The 20,890-nt window shown below is 36.3% G+C and overlaps 1 protein-coding gene across 4 annotated transcripts in view; it reads right to left on the bottom strand.

Annotated features, from left to right (window-relative positions):
* Positions 1 to 20,890, bottom strand: part of SNX25 (sorting nexin 25) — a 104,458-nt gene that overhangs the window by 61,978 nt on the left and 21,590 nt on the right. For all 4 annotated transcript variants that reach the window (XM_019667219.1, XM_019667218.1, XM_019667216.1 and 1 more), the window contains exons 2-5: positions 16,587 to 16,671; positions 7,299 to 7,515; positions 1,929 to 2,101; positions 711 to 897 (exon numbers count right to left, since the gene is read on the bottom strand). In XM_019667219.1, the coding sequence (XP_019522764.1) occupies positions 711 to 897; positions 1,929 to 2,101; positions 7,299 to 7,515; positions 16,587 to 16,671 (662 nt within the window). The remainder of the gene's footprint in view (positions 1 to 710; positions 898 to 1,928; positions 2,102 to 7,298; positions 7,516 to 16,586; positions 16,672 to 20,890) is intronic.

The raw sequence follows: 20,890 nt of genomic DNA, 5'->3' as shown, positions 1-20,890 counted from the left end.
CAAATAGTTCGAAGACCCAATTTCAACCAATATTTTAGTTTTCTATCAGTGATCTACCAAAATTACTTATCAGAAGCAAAGTGATATACCAGATTTCCTTTCTTCTCCATACATTATCATTTGGGGACATTAAAACACAAGGGTAACTAGAGAAACAGAAGTCTAGAAAATCCACAAACTACACAACACTATATAATCATACTGTATGTGGATATTCTGTAAAAATAAAAAAAAACACACATCCCTAAAATATCTCAAGTACTATGAGACTGAAGTTTCCTATAAAAGAGACTCCTGGGGTATATTTCAAATGTGTTTTCTCAAAGCAATTAGTCAAGAATCCCTTATTCCTAAACCTGGGGCTCTGCATGAAAAATGAAAATCAACAATGTCCTACAACGTAATTTTAAAAACACATCATCTCCTTCCAATGCTTTTCTAAGGTAAGCATCTGAGAGCTAAGCAGATGTTCCTAACAACTGAACAGCTTTCTATCTTTTATAACCTAATTATTTGAAAAACACTATACGTACTTTGTAAAAACTAATTCTACTGCAAAAGGAGAAACTGGATAAATTCAGTTGCCACTGAATGGTAAGATTAATAGACTTCGTTTTTATCAGCTTCCCTGGCAAACATTTTTTTTTACCTAATTAGGCAGAGGATGATAATTAGTAGCTATTGTCATGCTATAAGTGAAGACTAAATACCTTAGTTGCTTCAAGAACTCAACATCAGAGTTGCTGTTAATAAGCTTGATGAACTCTTCATAAGAAGGAGCGTAGGTGTAGGCTCTCTTGTGATGTTCGTTCATCTGTTCTCTGTGCTCCAGCTGGGCAAGGAGCATCTGGTTAATGTAATCTGGATTACTAAGTAACGCCACTACTGGCTTCAAGACTGTGGGAAGAAGAAAGCACCACTGAAAAAGGTATTCTCCCTTAAATGAACTGTTTTTATATCATATAATTGCAACTACATTTGGAAAACATTTTTAAACTACCCAAAAGGGGAAACACACACACACACGGCTGCTTGTTCCAAGTTGTTAACAAATCTATCAAAATTAAGTACAGTAATATTTTTTCTTTTATTTCTTTTATAAGGTTCAATATGTTTTGTCTGCCAAAAGATGAAAATCAAAATTCTCCCAACTGGTTAAAGTGGACCTCAGGGAGGAAGCTGTTAAAAAGTCAATGACACTATTACAAATTCATTCTACTAACTTCAAGTTAAAAGTTCCCCCTTTCTCTGTGGTTGGCTGCATCAGCTAACGGGCACCACTGGCTGATCCTGAGATAATAAATGAGATATTCAGTTAATGCATATCAAATGCAATGTTATGTTTTTGAAATTTTGAGATAGGAAAAATTTCTCTTAAGTCATATTTTCTCCTATTTTTCTTATCTTAGCTAAGCATTTCCCTGGATATACTTTTTTCTAGTAATCACTCGTATATTGTATTACAGTTCCTTTTTTATTTATTCCAAGTTCACAAAATTACATATAGGCATTATCAGTGAATCTTGCAGCAAAGCTATTTTAAGTAAATGCACACTGGAGTTTGAGTATAGATATTGTTTCATTAATGTACATATTATTGGCCTGGATAACTCAAAAGCTATTCCAAAAGGGTGCCTCCCTATGGAGAGCACAGGGCTGGTTATCCTATGTCAAATAAATAACAGAATGTACTATGCATTTGGTAATATGTTATACAAAAATCTGTTTATCATGTATGTCCAAATGATGCCCTCTTTGAGTGACATTTAAAGTTAACATTTTGAAAATATTTTCATTCCTATATGCCCCCACAGTATTCAAGGTCCACATAGGTGTCGTATAAAGTGTTATCAATCACATCGGTATAAGCACATTCGTTTGCACAATTATCATCACATTAGTAATATCAATTACTCATAAAAGTCTACCTTTTGTTGTGAGAATTTCTGCAAGCATTATACGTAAGCTGAGAGACTGGATATCCTTTGAGGGGAGGAGACAAAACACCAGAACCCGAGAACACATTTGTAGGAATCTTACTTCTTCATCTGAGTTCCTCAAGCAAGCATGCAACACAAAAGGCCTCGGCTGTTCTTCTTGCCTAAAAAATTAATGAGAGAGAAAAAAGGACGGAAAGAACATTCTAGACATAATTCAGTTATATACCATTAAATAAAAAATCTTTCAAATAGGCAACGTGTCAGTTTCAATGACTGTGCCCACTCCTCAACAATATCAATAGTCATAATTTCCTCAATCACAGACTAATCTGGAAAAATGCAAATGCATGGCCTTTCAGGATTTGAAACCTTAAGTAGCATCAATAGTTATACATAACTCCTAAATCATAGCAATAATCCAGAAAGCTATGAGTATTTCTTTAACTAGATTATTTTTTAGGTCTTCTAGATCTCTGTTTAAACGTGTTCCATAGCTTCATTTTTCAAAGAAAAAAATTTAACAAAGCACAAACCTGGGGCACCAGCCAGCTTTCCTGCCTGGTGATCATGGGATTAAATCACCTACAGGTATTTCTACTGAAGAGAGGGGTCCATGATTTGATGCTGCATAATTTGATGGCAAATTGCCTTCTGTGAGGCTCCCAAGTATTTTCTAACCAGTTTTCCAACCCTGGTCACTGATTCCCAGACAGCAATGCCCCACCCCCCTCTAAGGAGCGTTAATTTAGAGGATCTGAGTGAAGAGGAGGGAAAGTAGAAGTTCCTACACCTCCTTTTCCCACAGTATCTTGAAAGCAAGTCAAGAAAGGCTGGAAAGACAATTTTTCTAGTATCTTCCAGATAAGAGGCAATGTTTATGGGCATCTTATAGTAATTACTGGCCAATGCTGGAAGGAAAATAAAACAAACTGAACAGATGGGGAGGAAGCATACTAGGTACGACACAGGAAATGAAGTAAATAAATGCATATTGGTGCCTTTATGGATAGTATCTCCCAGGAGTAAATTGTGTCTCTTTTTGCATGAGAGACTGAAGACTAGTTTCTAGAGTATGTATACTCAAAAAACAACAACAAAAAAAGGTTTCCTCTTTGTCTTCTACAACAAACTAGAGGAATTCAACCCTAACATGCAGCAATATTAACTGCAAGCCTTTGCACATATACTGATATATGTTGACTTTTAGAAAAATGGCACCTTCGATTATTTTAAACTCTAGCTATGCTGCCAGCTAGAGTTGATACTTTAATACTCACACAGTAAGATTTACATGATACTTCATCATTTCAAGCACTTTTAAGGGTAATACTTTGCTTTAAAATACACATTTGGTTAACATTTATTGGAGGTAATTGGCCAAAAAATAATCCACTTTTACGACACAGGCTTCTACTAATAATATCAAAACCCCTCCAAAGCATACACCATTCCTTCTCTATTCCAATAGAAGGCAGATAATAGAAGAAGCCTGGTCCTCAGACTTCCACGAATTCCTCTCCCTCCTAGAGCTAAGTTAGGGGAAAACCTTCTCAGCTGAGCCCAAGGCCAGACAGTTGATCAAACAAGCTTGGTCTCTGGGAAAAGGGAAAGGCGAATGCTTCCCTGGAACCCTCTGCCTACTCCGGGCAGGCTGTTCCCGTGATGCCGCCAGTGACTGGACATTGAGTATAGCTTCAGAAGCCAAGAAAGAATCACAAATCAAATGGCCTCTTCTGGGTCAGGAGATTTCCATCCAGCATCCTGGTGGTTATAGCCTTAATCCTGGCATCATCCTTCTTCTGTCAATCCTTCAATCAATTATCTGTTTAGACTGCAATTCTCACTACTTACCTCTGGGTTCTCATTCCTTGAGTGGGTAAAAGGACATTAACCTTTTGTAAATTTCATATGTATGCTATTACTTAATCTTTCCATCTACACCAAGAAGTAGATATTATCATCACCACTATATAGATGAGACTATTAAGGATCTATCTGAGTGGTTAGTGAATAGTCCAAAAATCAGAAGTAATAAACGGTAGAAGTAACTCTCAAGTCCTGTTCTACTCTCAAGTCCAGACTCTTTACACTACACCATAATCAGAGGTTGCACAAATGAAAGGAGCAATAAAGAAGGAAAATATGCAAATAAAAACATGATTATTTTTCCCCGTAAACAGCAAGCCAGTGCTTGACTGGTAAATCAAACACAGAGATTATAAGGAGACTACAAAATTAAAGATGCTATTGATTTAATAGCATAAAAACAATCATTTTTAGATTTTCCTGAAACATGCTGGAATGAGACAGATGGGAAAAAGGAAGAGGAAGCAGAGGTAAGAATTAAATGTGATCTGGATTGACTTATTAAAGCGGTAACAGAATGTCAGCCTGGGAATAAATACAGGCTGACCAGAAAACTGCCTCCACTCAATCGCCTAACAGAGGATGCATTGCTTCTATTAATGCAATTTATTATTCTCTTGTCTGATAGTGGCCAATTCAATTGGTGGCTTCCCAGGCTACCAAGTCATTTCGCAGCCAACGGACTTTGCATACTGATGGAGATTTCTTGGACGAGGGGGCACGTTTACCTGGGGTGGGCAAATACAGATCTGGTCATGAAACCTAAACACCTGTCTGCCAGGCTCATTGTGTGATTGTATAATAGAAGATGATGCACAAGCAGATATCAGCTCTCCAGGGTTCAACTCCAGGGCACAATCATCTATCTGCAAAATGCCAGTGACCTACTGGTACTTTTGCAAATATCCATAATCCCAGAGAACAGTGGTAGATTCTTTTTTTTAATAAGAATCATCAACTAGAGCCTCTAGGCATAGCTAGATATCAGTAAAATAAATCTACCCTTGGCATAAGTCAAGTAGAAGCCCAAAGAAAAGGAGTTTCTAAAACAGAATCAGTTCTTTGCTTCTATTATTCTGATGCTCTGCCTATAATATCTTTATATTATTCACAAAAGCAGTCATTTCAGAAGCTGGTAAACGTCTCAATGAAAAATATATTCTCATGTTAAAATTAGATAATCATAAAAATACTAACTTCTCTAATCACTTGCCCTCTCCCAAACCTAAATCCATCAGCCAAACTGAATAAAAACATTGATTTAAAATACCATCCTCTGTTGGACCATAATTTAAATACTTTACCTTAAAATGAGCTTCCACTGAATTCAAACAACTCTTTGACAGTATCTGCCAGGCAGAACTGTGGAGCACTTCATATAACGGATACCATAGGAAATTAGTGGGTGCTCCAATGGATTGCTGAACCCTCAAAAGGGAAGGCCAAAGCTTTTGAGACTCTAGGGAAGTCACCCACAAGTCCAGTTTCTCTCACTTTCCTTATTAGTTCACATGCCCCCTTACTGGAAGTTACTTTCTCTATAAACAGCCATTTTCAAAGGGTGTTCTGGACACTCCTATGTGTCCCCAAGACCCTTTCAGGGGGACACTGAGGTCAAAACTATATTCATAGTAATATGAAAATGTCATTTGTCAAAAGAAAGTGCTACCACTGATCAAATCTGGATCAATTTCAGCATCAAAATAAATTTACAAAATGTCATTTGTCTTTTTCACTCACATTCTCACAAGCACAGTGGAGTTTTTCAGAGGCTACAAGATGTGTGATGACATCAGCGCTCTGATGGCTAATGGAAAGTGTATTGTGTATTCCTGCACTTTAAAAGTTTTAGTTTTAATGTCTAATACAGTAAATAGTGATAGATACAGTAAATGGTGAGCTGGTAAATGTTTAACAACTGGCTCTCCAAAGGTAAAGAAAAGCTCTGATTTGTAGCATTTACCCATTTCACAGTGTAAACACCACCACCATGGCCAATTACAAGCTAACAACATAGTTATCACTGAGCTAAATTATGAAGAGATGTGCACAGTCGGCTCTTGCAGGACAAGCTGGCTCCAGCACTCCACTAGATAAACAAAAGCTCTGTTAGGTTCTCAACCACTTGTAAGAGTACAAGGGGTTCAGATACCAAAATATCTGAGAACCACTGCTCTACAGTAATTTTTTTCAAACCATGGGTTGTGACCCACAAAGAACAAAATAAAACTTAGTCTCAAATGCCATTTTTTTTTAAAGTTAAAGTCACTTGTAATAAGGGTATTGTCTTACGAAATTGGGTCACAAAATAACATGTATTTCTTACTGTGGGTCAGTTTTTTAAAAGTTTGCAAAACACTGGGGGCAGCAAGTGAGAAAGTAATAGCCATGTGATGGCTCTGTGAATTTTGGTCTCATAAGTCTGTGCTAGGTAGGTGCTGGGAGAGAAGATGATTCCTGGGAAGAGGCAACACAGCTGAGAATGCACAGTGGCTGCTGCACGAGTGCGTTTAGCAGCAGGTCCCAAGGGTTATCACAGGGCGGAACAGGGGCTGCTTTCTGATAAGTTCACATGACAGGCCTTCTTAGAAGAGGATACGAGTTACCACCTACTCAGTAAGGATGCCAATGCTTGCTCATCCCCTTACGTATTTTTCAAATACTTTATCTCTTCCCTAAAGTAGAGGCAGAATACTGCCAGTCAAAATAGGCCAATTAACCGTAGGGAGCTGTGCTCCCACTCCAGCTGAGACCATATCCAAACAGGCAGGAGGCTACTCATTTCAGTAAGACTACTTTGTATGTACAAGTGAGAAGTGTGTAGTTCATCATGCCTGCAGTCACTCAAGAGTAAAGCATACATTTAAGATCCTACCGGCAAACCTAAGAAAGGAAGAATTATCAGCACAGAAATGGCCTTGCTGAAGTCTTCTTCCAAAGACAAACTCAATGTGATGATACAAAAGGCTGACAAGCCTAATATTAGCCATTTTCAAGTAGAAACATCTTCTCTAGTTATACCTCACAAGCTCCAACATTAAGTTCCTTTTAAAAATCAATTTCCAGGATACTGTGAGACAACAGAGCTCTTAACAGAGGACTCACAAAAAGAGACAAACTTTTTTTAAACTTTTCTAAAAAACTGTAAACTCACTGATACTCTTCATAGTATAAAACACTACTTAAATTTTCTTTTCTAGGTACCCATAATACTATAAATAAATTCATGATTGTGCTGGCCAGGTACAACTCATTTCACTGTTTAAGTTATTAAACAAGTTTATCAAGTGGTTTTCTATTAGAAAGTTATTTATAAAAGTCCATTACCATAACATTATAATTATCCCCCTCAATAATGTCTGCATTTCAAGCCAAGTGTCAGAAGAGGCAGGATATTCTAGAGTTGTGTCTTGACTTTGACCCCTCACTCAATAAGAAAAATACTTTTGCGTGAAGAAAGAGGGGGAGGGTTGTTCACATTCTAACAGTTACCTGGTATTTGCCGCTTTCAGGTCGCAGAAGTGAGTGAGCAAAGTTCTCACGACGTCATTGCAGACGACTTTCACCACATCCACATGGCTCAGTCTGTGGTGCAGCTGCCTGGCAATCTCCCAAAAGTCTTCCAAGAGCAGGTGGTAAAGCTGCCCCTCATCCCTGCTGAGGTTTCCATACCAGGACAGAATGTAATCTCTGTAACTGTAGTCAAACACTACCAGGAATAAACAAAGCAATCAGCAAAGCTTAGATGAAAGAAGCAAACACCAAGAAACAAAACAAGAGAAGTCATAACCTTCCCTAAAATCTTTCAAACTGAAAGATTCTCATCTAACTAGGAGTTATGGGGTGTGGTGACTTTGTGTCCTGGATCTCCTTGGACAGCCAATTCTTAAATATTCTATCTTGATGCCAAACTATCTAAAAATAAAGCATGTTACACAGAGGAAGTACCCTATAGAGTGCACCGGTTATCAATGTATTGCCTCTCAGTCCCAAATCCATCCTTTTTTGCCCTATGATACTGGAAGCTGGACCCTGTAAACATTTCTTTTTTGCCAGCTGGCCTAATGTGAAGTTTTGTCAGCAAAGGATGCTGGGATAACACTGGAGAAGGAGGGGGCTTCTCTTCCCGGTCTTTGAAAAATAAAAATGTCACTGGGCTTAAGTGGTAATTCCCCAAGGGACCAGAGGAAGAGAAACATTAGGACATGTAATCCTGTTCCCATTCAAGGATACCTGGGCTATTTTTTAATCACTGCTTATTTCTCAAGGTTTTTTCTTTCCTTTTTTAAACACCACTTGATTTGGCTTATTTTTTTATGTGACCATATGTCATTTCAGGTAACTAATTTATCCTTCTCCTTTGCTTTGCTTGTCTGCACACTAATTTATCCCCAGGAATCCTGTGGAACAAAATGTAACTTGGGATCCTGACCTACTTCACACCTGGCATACAAACAACTCACCCATAATTCACAAATAATTCTTTAGCCTAGTATTTGGTGCTGATTGATTCACCACAGCCGTTACATACCAAGTTTAAGTGTGTGGTTTTTGGGGGTTGTTTTTTGGGGGGAGGGGCGGGGGTTCTTGCTTTGTAAAAAACTGAGTAGCAAATGGAATCTCCAGCTTATGATTTGGTATTCAATCTACGTGAAGATTGCACATATCTGCAAAAGCCCACAGCTCAAAGGAAGCATCACTCTTGTTTTAATATCCTGTGATGGCTTTTTTCTCAGAATATCAACCATGAAAGTATATCCAATGATTGTCCATCTTTCCAAAATTTCTCAGCTTTATAACAACTTATAAAATAGCATCTTAAATCCCATAGCTCAAAAACATACATAGAGCATCAAGAATTTTGTTCACAGACATATATACAAAGGTTTAGATAAATCCTCAAAGTGATACCACTGGCCTCAGGTCATGCAGAGAAGATATTTAATATAACTGAGCCTTAGAGCTGAGAACAATTACTTTCTGAGAGCAAAGACTAAGGGGCAAGCTTTGAAAAGAAAAATGATTCCACCTCAGTCTTTCACTATTCATTAAATAAATATTTATAGAGTATTTCCAGTATGTAAGGTGGAATCAATATCCACAGAACATGAAAGAAAAGGCAAAATAAAAACAAAACCAACAAATGAATCATCTCCTAGGCCTTTCGGCAATTTTTTTACTCGCTACCAGATATTAACTTGAACAAACGGTTATGTTTTCTAGATTCTGCAAAAAGTAGCCACATCTCATCCTTAATTGAACTATTCCATTAAGAAGAAAGCACAAATGGTTTCTGACCCAGATGTAAGAAATTATGGCAAAAACAGAAATGGGCCAGTCCTATAACATCATTTACTGGCAACAAATAGAACAAATAGAACATGGTTCCTACACAGTAAATGAGTTTCATTCCCTCCACAAACTGAGGTTCCAAGCAGTGAAATAATTTGCTCTAAGCCAATGAGTGGCAAAGCCAAGTCTCCTTCCAATGAAACATTCTGTCTACTTAGCACACTGCAGTCGTGCACGAAAGTGGAACAAAACCAGTCACATAAGTCAGATATCAGAAATCTAAAATAGCTCCCTGTCCACTGGGTAGCCAGCTTGTTGAAAACATATTTGTATTCAAAAATATGCAAAAGGCTGTACTTTTTAAAATTGCTTTAGAAGGCACAAATAGGACCAATGGATGAAAGTCACAAGGAGGTTGTTTTTTATATTTATTGTAAGGAGGAAATGAATAAAAACATTAAAGCTATTAAAAGGTGGCCGCATTAGATGGTGAACATTCCATCATAAGAAACTTTTAAACAAGCTGGACATCCAGTGGACGAGGATGACACAGAAAAAAGTACTCCCTGAGATGGTGGGCTGGATTACATGACCTCCAAGGGCCCTTGTCTGCAGGGCCTTTATCCCTTCCTTCTGGACATTCCAGTGCCAAGAAGCCAGAGCCTAATGAGAGCTGCCTTGCCAACAAAACACTGCTAATTTGGTCATTTGCAATTCTCTCTCTCTAGCTCTTTCATTGAACTTAAAATTTACATGCCATAGAATTTTTAACTAGTAGCATATAAATCTACAGTCCAAAAGGCTTGGAAAACAGAAGTATTTTTCCTCTCATGAAAATTTAATTTCAAATTATCGCAGGAAATTAAGAGTAATTATAAGAGATTTAATATCTTTACGTATGATCTTTTCAGCATGCTAAAGGATTCATGTGAAGGGCATAGTCACCTACATAATGTCCCATCACATTCATTAACCACAATGCATTTGTAATTAATACAGCTCTAAAATGCTCCTCTGATAATACATTTTGGTTAGGAATCATTAATAATAAAAATGAAAACTGGCATAAACCTGTACTCAGTAATAGAGATATATGTTAGCCACCAGTATATCTTCTGTCAACAGCTCATCATCACCCCTCTTCAAGCTAAGAATCATAAAAGTCTAACAAATATAAAAAATACAAAACAAAGCCATAGATCTAAATATGCATTGCATAATTACATACACTCATTTACATAAGTACACACATGAACACAATATTTCAAAATATACCCTATGGGTCAATTCAAGTAAACAGAAATTCATGATCATAAAACTATATTATGGTCTTTATTTATTAAGAAATAAATATAAATAATGTAACAATCCACAATGAGAAATGAAAGAGCACTTATTCTCACAGCCAAGCAACAAGTCTTTCTTCTAAAGGCATAACAACAGCCAAGAAAAATTCGGGTGCTATTATCACTCAAATATATCTATTTTCTAGGACTGTTCTCAAAGAAGTAAGTAGGTACAAGAGAATCACTGAAGATTATAGAGAATGGAATAATATGATTGGAACTTCAGTTTTAGTTAGATTAATCTGAAAAGAGGATTTAGGGTAAAAAAGTAGAGGGAAACTAGAAGTGAAGAGTCCAGTTAAAATGCTACCATGTTAGTCTAGATAAAGTTTGTATTATGGCTTTTTGCATAACCTGGACAATTTATTCACAGGCACGTTTACCAGTACAATTCAGAAAAGTATTACGAACCAGTCAAAACTAACAAAAATATATTCACTTTGAAATGTACATGTAACAACTGCATTTGTGAAGAACACCACAAAAAGTAATGAAAATAATGGTGTTTCTAAGGCATTCAGACTATCTTACAAGACAAAGGGCTAAGGTCAGCATTCCCAATGCTTTGAAAAGCATAAAATCTTACGAAGAATTGTATTTTCAATTCATGAATTTTCCATGTAGTCAATTATAATTAAAAACAAAACTTTAAAAAATAATAAAAATTTTTACAAAAAGAACTTTCAATTTAACATTCAGGACACCACTGAGCAAACAGCAGGTACTCAATAATTACTGAATTAAATTCTTTGGTTCATATTTGTGAGATAATTCATGGTGACCTAATGGAAATTAGGCTACAGATTTAATAGTAAGTCAAAAAGATATTTTAAAATCTTCTTTTTTCTATCTCTGTCAGTTTTCCAAGAAATGTAACTTCAGGAGAAAACTTTTAAGGCTATCTGGTATAGAAGGGTAGCTGTTCTGACTTCTCAGACATACAGTTCATTCATATTATTTCTGAACTGCAAAAATACAGTTTTTACATTTGAAATTGGCTAACAAAACACAGTAATAATATGCTTTGATCATCTTCCTTGAGTATGCCATTAAACTTCCAGAATTTGTAGCTCTAATAACTCTTATTGCTCAACCAAAAGCCCAACTATATTATTTAGCTCTGCATATTTGACTATTCTTTCTTCTTTGCAATTCAATCTATAAAGACTTAAGACAAATCCTAATTTATAATGAGCTAAAACACACTTTAGTAACAACAAAAACAACCCACACGTGAACATGGAGACATACACATATGTCTTGTATTTTACTCTTTGAATTGATCTGTTTTTAAATTATACCTTCTAAAAGGAACAAAACAGATATATAAAGATTAAAACGGTATGAATTACTATAACCTTAACAAGCATCCCTGTTACTTATAATTTGCAAGCATACCAAAAGACCCTCAATTTTATAAATGCAAGTCTACTAGAGCTAGCTAATAACATTGAGAATTCAATGAAATATACTGGTATGAGGGTTTAAAACTGTAAATTAAAATATTCTAGAGATGGAAACTATAGTCACTACAGATGTTCTAAATGCTTATAAAATCTCTTATCCTTCTCAACACACATGCCTAGATTCTAATTCCTCATTAAATTAAATGTCCAAAATTTTTAGAAGGCAATTTTGTTTTTGTCTCATGTTGTTTTTTAACAACTACTGCTAAATGCATAAATTTTACTCTCAATAACCACTTTTATAGTAGCCTATAACTCTCCTTTTGGTAGATCATATAACTTTCAACTTCCTTGGCAATCATTTGGCTTAAAACAAAGGACAGGAAATTTTAAACATTAAGAATATGCCAAAACAGGGCTGGCCGAGTGGCTCATTGGTGAAGAGTTGGCTTGGGAGCGTGAGCTCTGAGCAGCAGGGCCGTGAGTTTGAATCCCATATGAGGGCCAGTGACACTGTACCCTCTACAGCTAAGATGGTGAACAACAGCTCAACCTGGAGCTGGGCTGCCCTGAGTCGCCGGAGGCGGTGTAGGCTGCAGCGGGGCTCCAGTGGGCTACGGTGAGCTACCGTGAGTGGCCAGCAGCCAGCGTGAGCTGCCAAGAGCCGCCGTGAGCGGCTGTCCAATGGCCAGCGACCAATCTGCCTCAGCCAGGAAGAGTGCAATGATCACAATACCAACATGGGCCAGTGAAGTGACGTCCTCTACAACTAGACTGAAGAACAAAAGGACAGCAACTTGTCTGTTCCCCTTCCCCGATTCCCCAATAAAATCTTTAATAAAAAAATAAATAAATACAAAAGAATATGCCAAAAAAAAAAGAATTATCATAACAAAGTATAATTAACTAAAGCTCTTACCCAGAGGCTTTGGATAATATTTTCTTTCAAAAGAAATCATTGCACAGAAATTAGCTTGAGGATAATGTGTGTTTTTTTGTTTTGTTTTTTTCTCATTCTGTTTTGTTTTTTGTCACTAGTTGAACTAGGCCTCAGCTCTTATCCTTTCTTTTATTCCCCCAAATATTTCTGAAACAAACTGGGCCATCCTAGATAAACATGTCATGCCTAACTGCAGAGAAACTTCTAAGTCTTAAAAAAATCAGAGGCACCATGTTCATAGCAGCATTATTCACAACAGCCAAAAGGGGGAAGTAACACAAGTGTCCATTGACAAATGATGAGTGAATAAACAAAACATGGTCTCTATAGTACATAAGATGGACTATTATTCAGCCTTAAAAGGAAGGAAATTCTGACATATGCTACGACATTGACGAACCTTGAGGGCATTATGCTAAACAAATGAGCTAAACACAAAAAGACAAATACTATATGATTCCACTTATATGAGGAACTTAAGAGTCAGATTCATAGGAACAGAAAGTAGAATGGTGGTTACCAGGGGCTGGGCGAAGGGAAGTGAGGATTGTTGAATAGGTAGAGACTTTCATTCAGTTTTGCAAGATGAGAGTTCTAGAGACTTTGCACAACCATGAAAATACACTTAACACTACTGAACTTTATACTAAAAAACGGTAAATTTTACAGTATGTATATTTTACCAAAATTATTGAAAAGTTAAGGAAAGGGTTCCAGTTCCAGGGATGGTGGAACAGCTTATACCACACTAACCTTCCTATAGAAAACAATTAGAAACTCTGGAAAAACAAACAAAAAAAACTAAATAACTATTTAAAGGCACCAAGAACAACCAAAGTGGGTAGAAACTGAAGACAAATCTTGAAAGAAGGGACTAGCACTAGGTACAATTCACGTTTATACAACTTCCCCCTTAAGGTCTTCAATGGTCCTAGACGTACAAGGCAGTTCAAACTCAGATGAATCAACTGTTTTATTGTTTTTTTGGTTTTTCTAAAGATATCAAAAAACAAAGTCAAGTGCTGCCAAAGCAGCTGGAAATGAAGGCAGGGAATACCAAAAAGGATAAAGCCACAAAACCTGGGTACAAACTCTCATACCAGTTGCTGACCCTAAACTACACATGCATGGAGGTAAGACTACAAGAGCCGTGGAAGGCTGAAACAGCCGGGAGGCTAAGAGAGCTGAGCAGACTTCAACTGCGGTCTACCACAGGGAGACAGGTTGGAGCTGGAGTTCTGCCAAGTTAGAGGTATAACCACGGGCTTTCCACTGAAACTGTGGAAGGACCATGAAATAGATGACTTAAATAGATGAGAATCCCAGGACTATGGGGTTTACTTTAGACTAAGGACAAAAGCCAAAGACACTCATCCTAAAAAAATGTATAACCAAATATCTTCATGGTGATCACTTGAAAATTAAACTGCACAATAGAGCAAAAACTAATATTCTTCAGAGGAAGATAACAGAATCTAGGATGCCTAGAAAGTAGCATTTACATTGTTCTGTACACAGTCAAAAATAACTAGACCTGAGAAGAAACCTAAAAAAGTTAACACATAGTTAAGAGAAAAAGCAATCAATAGAAACCAACCCCAATATGGCCCAGATGTTGGAACACTGGTACTTTAAAGTAGCTATTATAAATACGTCCAAGGGGCTGGCTGAGTGACTCAGTGGGTTAAGAGCTCACTCAAGAGTGCGAGCTCTGAGCAACAAGGTCACTGGTTTGATTCCTGGCCTGAGCTGAGCTGCTGCTGAGCTGCTAACAGGTGGCAGGATGGCCCAGCTAATTAATAAATAAATAAATAAATAAATGAATAAATAAATAAATAAATAAATATGTCGAAGAAATTAAAGATAAAGATGATCATAAATGACAGATGGAGAAATCTCAGCAGAGAAGCAGGAACTGCAAAAAAGAACCATAGAAATTCTAGACATGAAAAGTATAATATTTGAAATAAAAAATTTGTTGGATGTACTTAACTACATGAGGCAAATTTTCTGTGATGATAGAAATGTTCTTTATTTTGATGAAGATAGTGGTTACATGGTTATATGCATTTCTGAAAATTAATGAATTGTACACTTAAGATTTGTGCATTTCGAAGTATGTCAACCTTCCCTCCATAAAAGCAATTAAGAATTACTTTTTTTATGATTAGTTTCAGGTGTAAGGATTACTTTTTAAAACCATGATTTTGAGATTATGAATAATAAAAGTCAAATTTTAAATTCAGTAAGTTTTATCAAAGTCATCATACTTTAACTACTACTATAACAGAAATATTTTAAAAATTTAATTATAGTCCCCAAAGTCCTAAAATTCTATGATACTGTTACTATAGGCAGAAAGAACAGGGCCGTAGGGAGAGAGGAGGGAGAAAGGGAAGGAGAAAGTGTGTGTGTGTGTGGGGGGGGGGGATCAAAAAAAGAGGGGATGAGGTCATTCTTAAGAAAAGATGCAGCTACAGCTAATTGTAATGAATTATAATACTATTACCACTGCAGGCAGGAAAAAAATCTCTACCCCCTGTGTCGCCATGACAGTTTGACAAGGGCCAAGTAAAAACAAAAAAATCCCTCCTCCCAAAGGGAAGGCGTGGTCAATGGAGACCTGCCCTGGGAATGCCTGTAAAGCCACCCCAGAATATTTCACATCATCATTCAAATATAATCCTAAATTTCTTTGTTCTTTGGGGCAGTTGCCCTTTTTCCTGGGTCTGTCCACTCCTGCATTTTGGGAGTGTCTTCTTTTTCATCTCTTTTTTTTTAGCTGAGCCATCCTGCCACCTGTTGGCAGCTCAGTGGCAGCTCAGCTCGGGCAGGGCATCGAACTGCTGTTGCTCAGAGCTCAAACTCTTGAGCGAGCTCTTAACCAACTGAGCCACTCGGCCAGCCCTCTTTTTCTTTAATAAATCCTCTGCTTCAGCTTGCTTGGCTTTCTTTATTTATACATCCTAGACGTCTTCCTGTGATGATACAAGAACCCTTGTTCTCCAGTAACAGAACCACATGATTTCTAACTGTCTCTGCACTCACACAGTATTTATCTTCAAATTTTAATGTGACAAGTAAAACATACTTGCTTTTGTATCACTTATTTAGTTCTTTCTTAACTTCATATCTATCATGTATTCACCTGAAAAACTCAGACCTTTTTTTCTGCACATATAACTGAAATTGTCAGTGTTTTCAGAACTTTGATTTTAAAAATCACTTTTTAAACTTTAACTTGATCAAAATGTGTTACCTTTTAAACTTTAACATTTGTAATTACACTTATTTATTCCAATTTCTATATATGTAACAATACTGTACCCTCCACAATCCCCCATCCAACCTTCCGTAATACAAATTTCACCTATATGTCCTTCATTCTTTTGTAACATTGACCACTATCCCTTAATTTGGTTAATTGATTTGTCCATCAGTGAATCTGAGTGCATTTATTCCCAACACACCTTCTCTAAAAGAAGAAAATATTTCTTGAAAAGTATTTTAGGGAATAGAAAACAGATCCTTGCTTCATATGGTAGAACTAGCTCTACACGGCTCACTAGCTTCATGTGACCTGGAAATTCCTACTTAATAAAACATTTAAATCCCATTCATTCTATTAAAACATGAATGTATTTATTTAGTCATCAAATAAAAATTCATGAAGAGAAAATCCTAATGCTATACACAGACAAGAAGGACAGATAAATTTGCTAGAGGTTATTATTTTACTTTTGGAACACAATGAATTGCTTTACCTGATAATTATATACTCTCATTTAATCCTTACCTTCTTTTAGAGCTTTATCCATATTATGAGAAATTACTACCCTTCTAGACTGAAGTGACTCATGTGAGTTTCCATACACAGGACTCTGAAATTTAAGAAACAGAAAGAAAAGATATAGATTATTGAATTAATAAATCACATTTAAAAAACCCCAAAGGTATGAAATATTGCACTAAGATATTGTTTATCAGATTATAAAGTTCTTTTGGAAAGTAAATAAATATTTAATGTTAGTTAAGAAAATTTTGGGGGGGAAAAAAAAAAAGGAAGGATTTTTTTCCTTTTCAGATATGATGCAAGTGTAGGAATAAACAAATCAACAAGAAAGGTAGAAAAGTACAAAAACAGATGCAAAATGTTTGGAAGCATATACACCAAACTATTAAATGTGTTTTTTTCTAAGCAAGGCCATATGATTTTAACTTCTTACTCCATTGTCTATGTAACAGCACATTTTTAAATTTTTAATTGTAAAAAGATACTGCTTGGCAAAAATAAAATAGTGAGAGACAATGTACAGAATTAAAATCCCACGATCTGGCTAGTAAGACTACATTAAAGAGGAAGAATTTTTAATTGATCACATACTGAAATGATCAAAAGCATGTATAATAATAATTGAGCCCACTTAATGATTTTGGAGGATAAAAGGTAATTAAGTAATGTTAACAAAATGTGGGGTGTTTTTTTTGCATGGCATATATTACAAGTGCTTGACTAGCATTACCACATCACTAAGGTGATCTAAACAGCTAATATTACTATCACCCTCATCCAACAAACAAGCCTGAGAAAATCACTTTCTTCTCAGGCAGGGCACCTCAACACAGCTGCAATCAACCCCTTGACCCTGGGCCACCTAACCGGGAGTAGAATTTCTATTCCCTGGCTTAGTTTCATGCTATCCATTGGGGTCAAGTGACAAAAGCTGTCATCCGTTTTCATGATCACTGTTATTGAAAAACAAAAAAAATCCAGTTTTAAGATTCCTTAGCTGAAATACTTTTAAAAGCCTTAAGATGTACATGTTGTACTCACATAAAAATTCCTTTATGCTACAAATTAATATATAACATACAACACTTTCCCAAAGGAATAATAATTTTAAAAAACCTTAAATATTGGGTTGTCGGAAGAATCATGACGCATTTTTACAATGAAAAACATAGAAAAAAATACATCATGACTTTTCTGACAACCCAATAATTAGAATCCTATAGAAAAATACCATTTAATGCATAAAAGAAATACATTCTCCACCATTAAAACTATTTTCTAGTCTCTGTGTAGCTTGCTATAAAATTAAATGGTCAGTACATTTTATAATAATTTTTAATTTTTTAATTTAGTTTGTGAAAGAAAAAATTGAGGAGAGGAATTTTAAAATTCTAATGCTTTTTAGAACATCAGGCAGATATTTAAACAATTTATAGTGGTTTTTTTAAGAAAATTTTTAAATTGAGTTACTACTTTTACAGTGCTACACTGGTAAATAACTTGAATCACAATTCCTCAGGCTTTTGGCAAATAGTCTGAGATAGTCTCCCAAATATAGATATCGTAGTTTCAGTGTGCAACACTAATCGGATGCTAAAATGAGAGCCAAACAACATTGACTTGAGAAGTTCCAGAATTTGGGTTCTTAAAATGGGAACTGTCTTGAAGGGCTGGGAGAGAAGCAGGTTTGAATGTGACTGACAGGCAGCACATGCATATTTAAGCACATTCTGTGCTTATGTGTCAAAACTTACTTTATTCTTACATTTTACCCTTTTTTTTGTCTCCCTAATCACAGCTCTACTACTACTTACCATCTGTCTGCATATTTCTTTTCTCTCTCTGCTTCATACTTAGATGTAGTACATATATATATACACGTTTGTCACTACTGACTGTATCTGAATAAGGCCTTTACTCTCTTTAATTCAAAAGCTTATGAGAGTAACGTTTTCCATTTTGGCTCTTTAAATAAAAGCCCTATTATTTTTTCAATCTTATTTTCCTGTCTGGTTTTGGATTTCCCCATCCCCACCCCCACCCCCCCCGAGGTCACTGGCTCTTATTAGAAAGAAAAGGGTTCTTCCTCCCTATTCTATCCCACAGCCTGATGGAGTCTGTAAGTAAGGAGAGCAGGAAGATGACAGAAAACATGATGGGTCAAAAGTAACTGGGGCACTAGGCATGGAAATTCCTTTTTTAATGATTTAATATTTATGGAGCCAGAATCTCATGTCTAAATGACTACACGAGTTTAAGCTAGTCACGACATACTTCATTTCTTTCTGATCACAAAGATGTAACTTACCAATCATTATCCCAAGGTGGAGAAAGAAAACAAAAGGAAAGAGAGAAAGGGACGGAGGGAAAGGAAAGGAAAGAAGAAAAAGAAGACAGGGAGAAAGAAAAGGGGAAAGGGAGAAAGCCAGCTAGCTAAAGCAAATGCAAAATGTGAATAGATTCCTGTGACCCAGGGGATAGTGAGCAAAAATTGTCTTCATTCTCCTTTTATTCGTAGGTTTGGAAAAAATAAAAACTTCACACGGCAGAGACTTCCCCAGAAGACGTGTTCTTTTTAAGGCAAATGCTAAGTTCCCCTCTCTACACTAACATAGACAATCATCCTCCTAAAATGCTGGTTTTAGGAAAGATGAAAGAAAAATGTGTGCTCTTCCCACTGTCACAAAGGATAAGTGACAGAAATCTTCAATATCCTAATCCAGAAATCAGGACTTCAAATGGAGCCTGACCAGTGAGCTCTTGTGTTAAGTTTATGATATTCATATCACACTATTCACTCATAAAAGCTTTTGGTAAACCAGTATTCCTTGACATGTAAAAAAGTACACCTTATTTTTAATTTAATTAAAATAAATGAAACCTGTCTTCATTTTAAGATTTTTAAATCAACTTGTAAAGATCATTTTTAATCACTTAGTGAGTTCTCTGGAGAGAAAATGAGAGGTTTCAACATATAATTGTTTATTTTAAAAATGTTTTCCCAAATCAGACAAAACCTGCAAGCTTTTCTCTAATACATGTAACTAGATCCTCAGTGTCAGAGAGTAGACGCCATATCAATAAACCCTTTCCTGAGTACATCTCAGCTTTCTGTTTATTCCTGAGTATCAGCTTTTAGTCTATAGCCATAACACACTCCAATTGTCTTTGTCAGAGCTAAAGGCACCCTCTCCTGAGGAAACAACTCCCTGATAGAATCCGTGCAGAGACCTGGGTACTCTGACACCATTAGCAACTAAGCCACCAGGAACTGTCTGAAATCTGGCCAAGACATACACCTCATTGTCCATTGTTTATAAATATGACATTGCTCACTGTGTTGCTTCCAGTGCGAGCACAGATGGGCCTCGGACAGCCAATCTATGACTTGTACTTCCTTTCATGCCCATTACCTGGACTACTCAAATAAACAAGTGCCTCTGTCTTTCATTATATACTAATACATTTAAAAATTTTTAAATGTATTTCAATTTTTAAATGTATTTCAGTTTATTTTTTAAAAAGAAAAACAATTGTACAGAGCTGAAGGAAGATGGGTGTAATTTCCTTTAAAGCTATTGAAATAAAAAAATGTGTATTTCACAAAAAAAATAATTTTTTAAAAAAAAGCTATTGAAATAGTGATTTATCCTAGGAAAACAAACACAAACCCTCAATCATCATCCTTAACCACGTGGAGCTGTCATATGGCTGAGCTTTTCCAAATACTCTCAGTAGCTCATCATCTACCGGGATCCCATGACTAATATTCTCATACTTGAACTATGTTATTCTCAAAACCATGGCTCCTTTGAAACCAGTCATGTTCTGTTTCAACCTCAAAAAATAATTTATTCAAAACCAAAACGATAAAGGAATCCCACATATTCTTCCTCAGGAATATAAAAAGGGAATAAGAAACATGAAATGCCATCTCATTTGAATAAGATTGACATAAGCAATAAGTCATGCCCAACATGGAAACCGAGTAGCCATGTTACAGGGCTGTAAGGGCGGCAAGGCAGAGTGGAAAGAACATCGGCTCCCATGTCCAGTAGGACTTTTTTACTAATGGTAGATCCTTGACCCAGCCACTTCCCTCTCTAGCTTCAGTGGATTTATAACACTTCAGAGGACTAAATAAAGTAACTAATATCAGGAGTCCAAAAAAGAAAAAAGACAACATGAGCTTGGTAAGGAATATAAATGAGTTTAAGGGGGTTGCTACTGCTATACTGGTAGGTGTTCCAATTCCTTTCAATAAAAAATGAAAATCAAGGGCCGGCCGAGTGGCGCGATGGTTAAGA

Source organism: Hipposideros armiger, unplaced genomic scaffold (assembly GCF_001890085.2).
Source record: "Hipposideros armiger isolate ML-2016 unplaced genomic scaffold, ASM189008v1 scaffold_488, whole genome shotgun sequence".
In the NCBI taxonomy this organism is placed as follows: Eukaryota; Metazoa; Chordata; class Mammalia; order Chiroptera; family Hipposideridae; genus Hipposideros; species Hipposideros armiger.
Note: the sequence above shows the minus strand (reverse complement) of the source record. Positions and strands in the feature narration are given on the sequence as shown.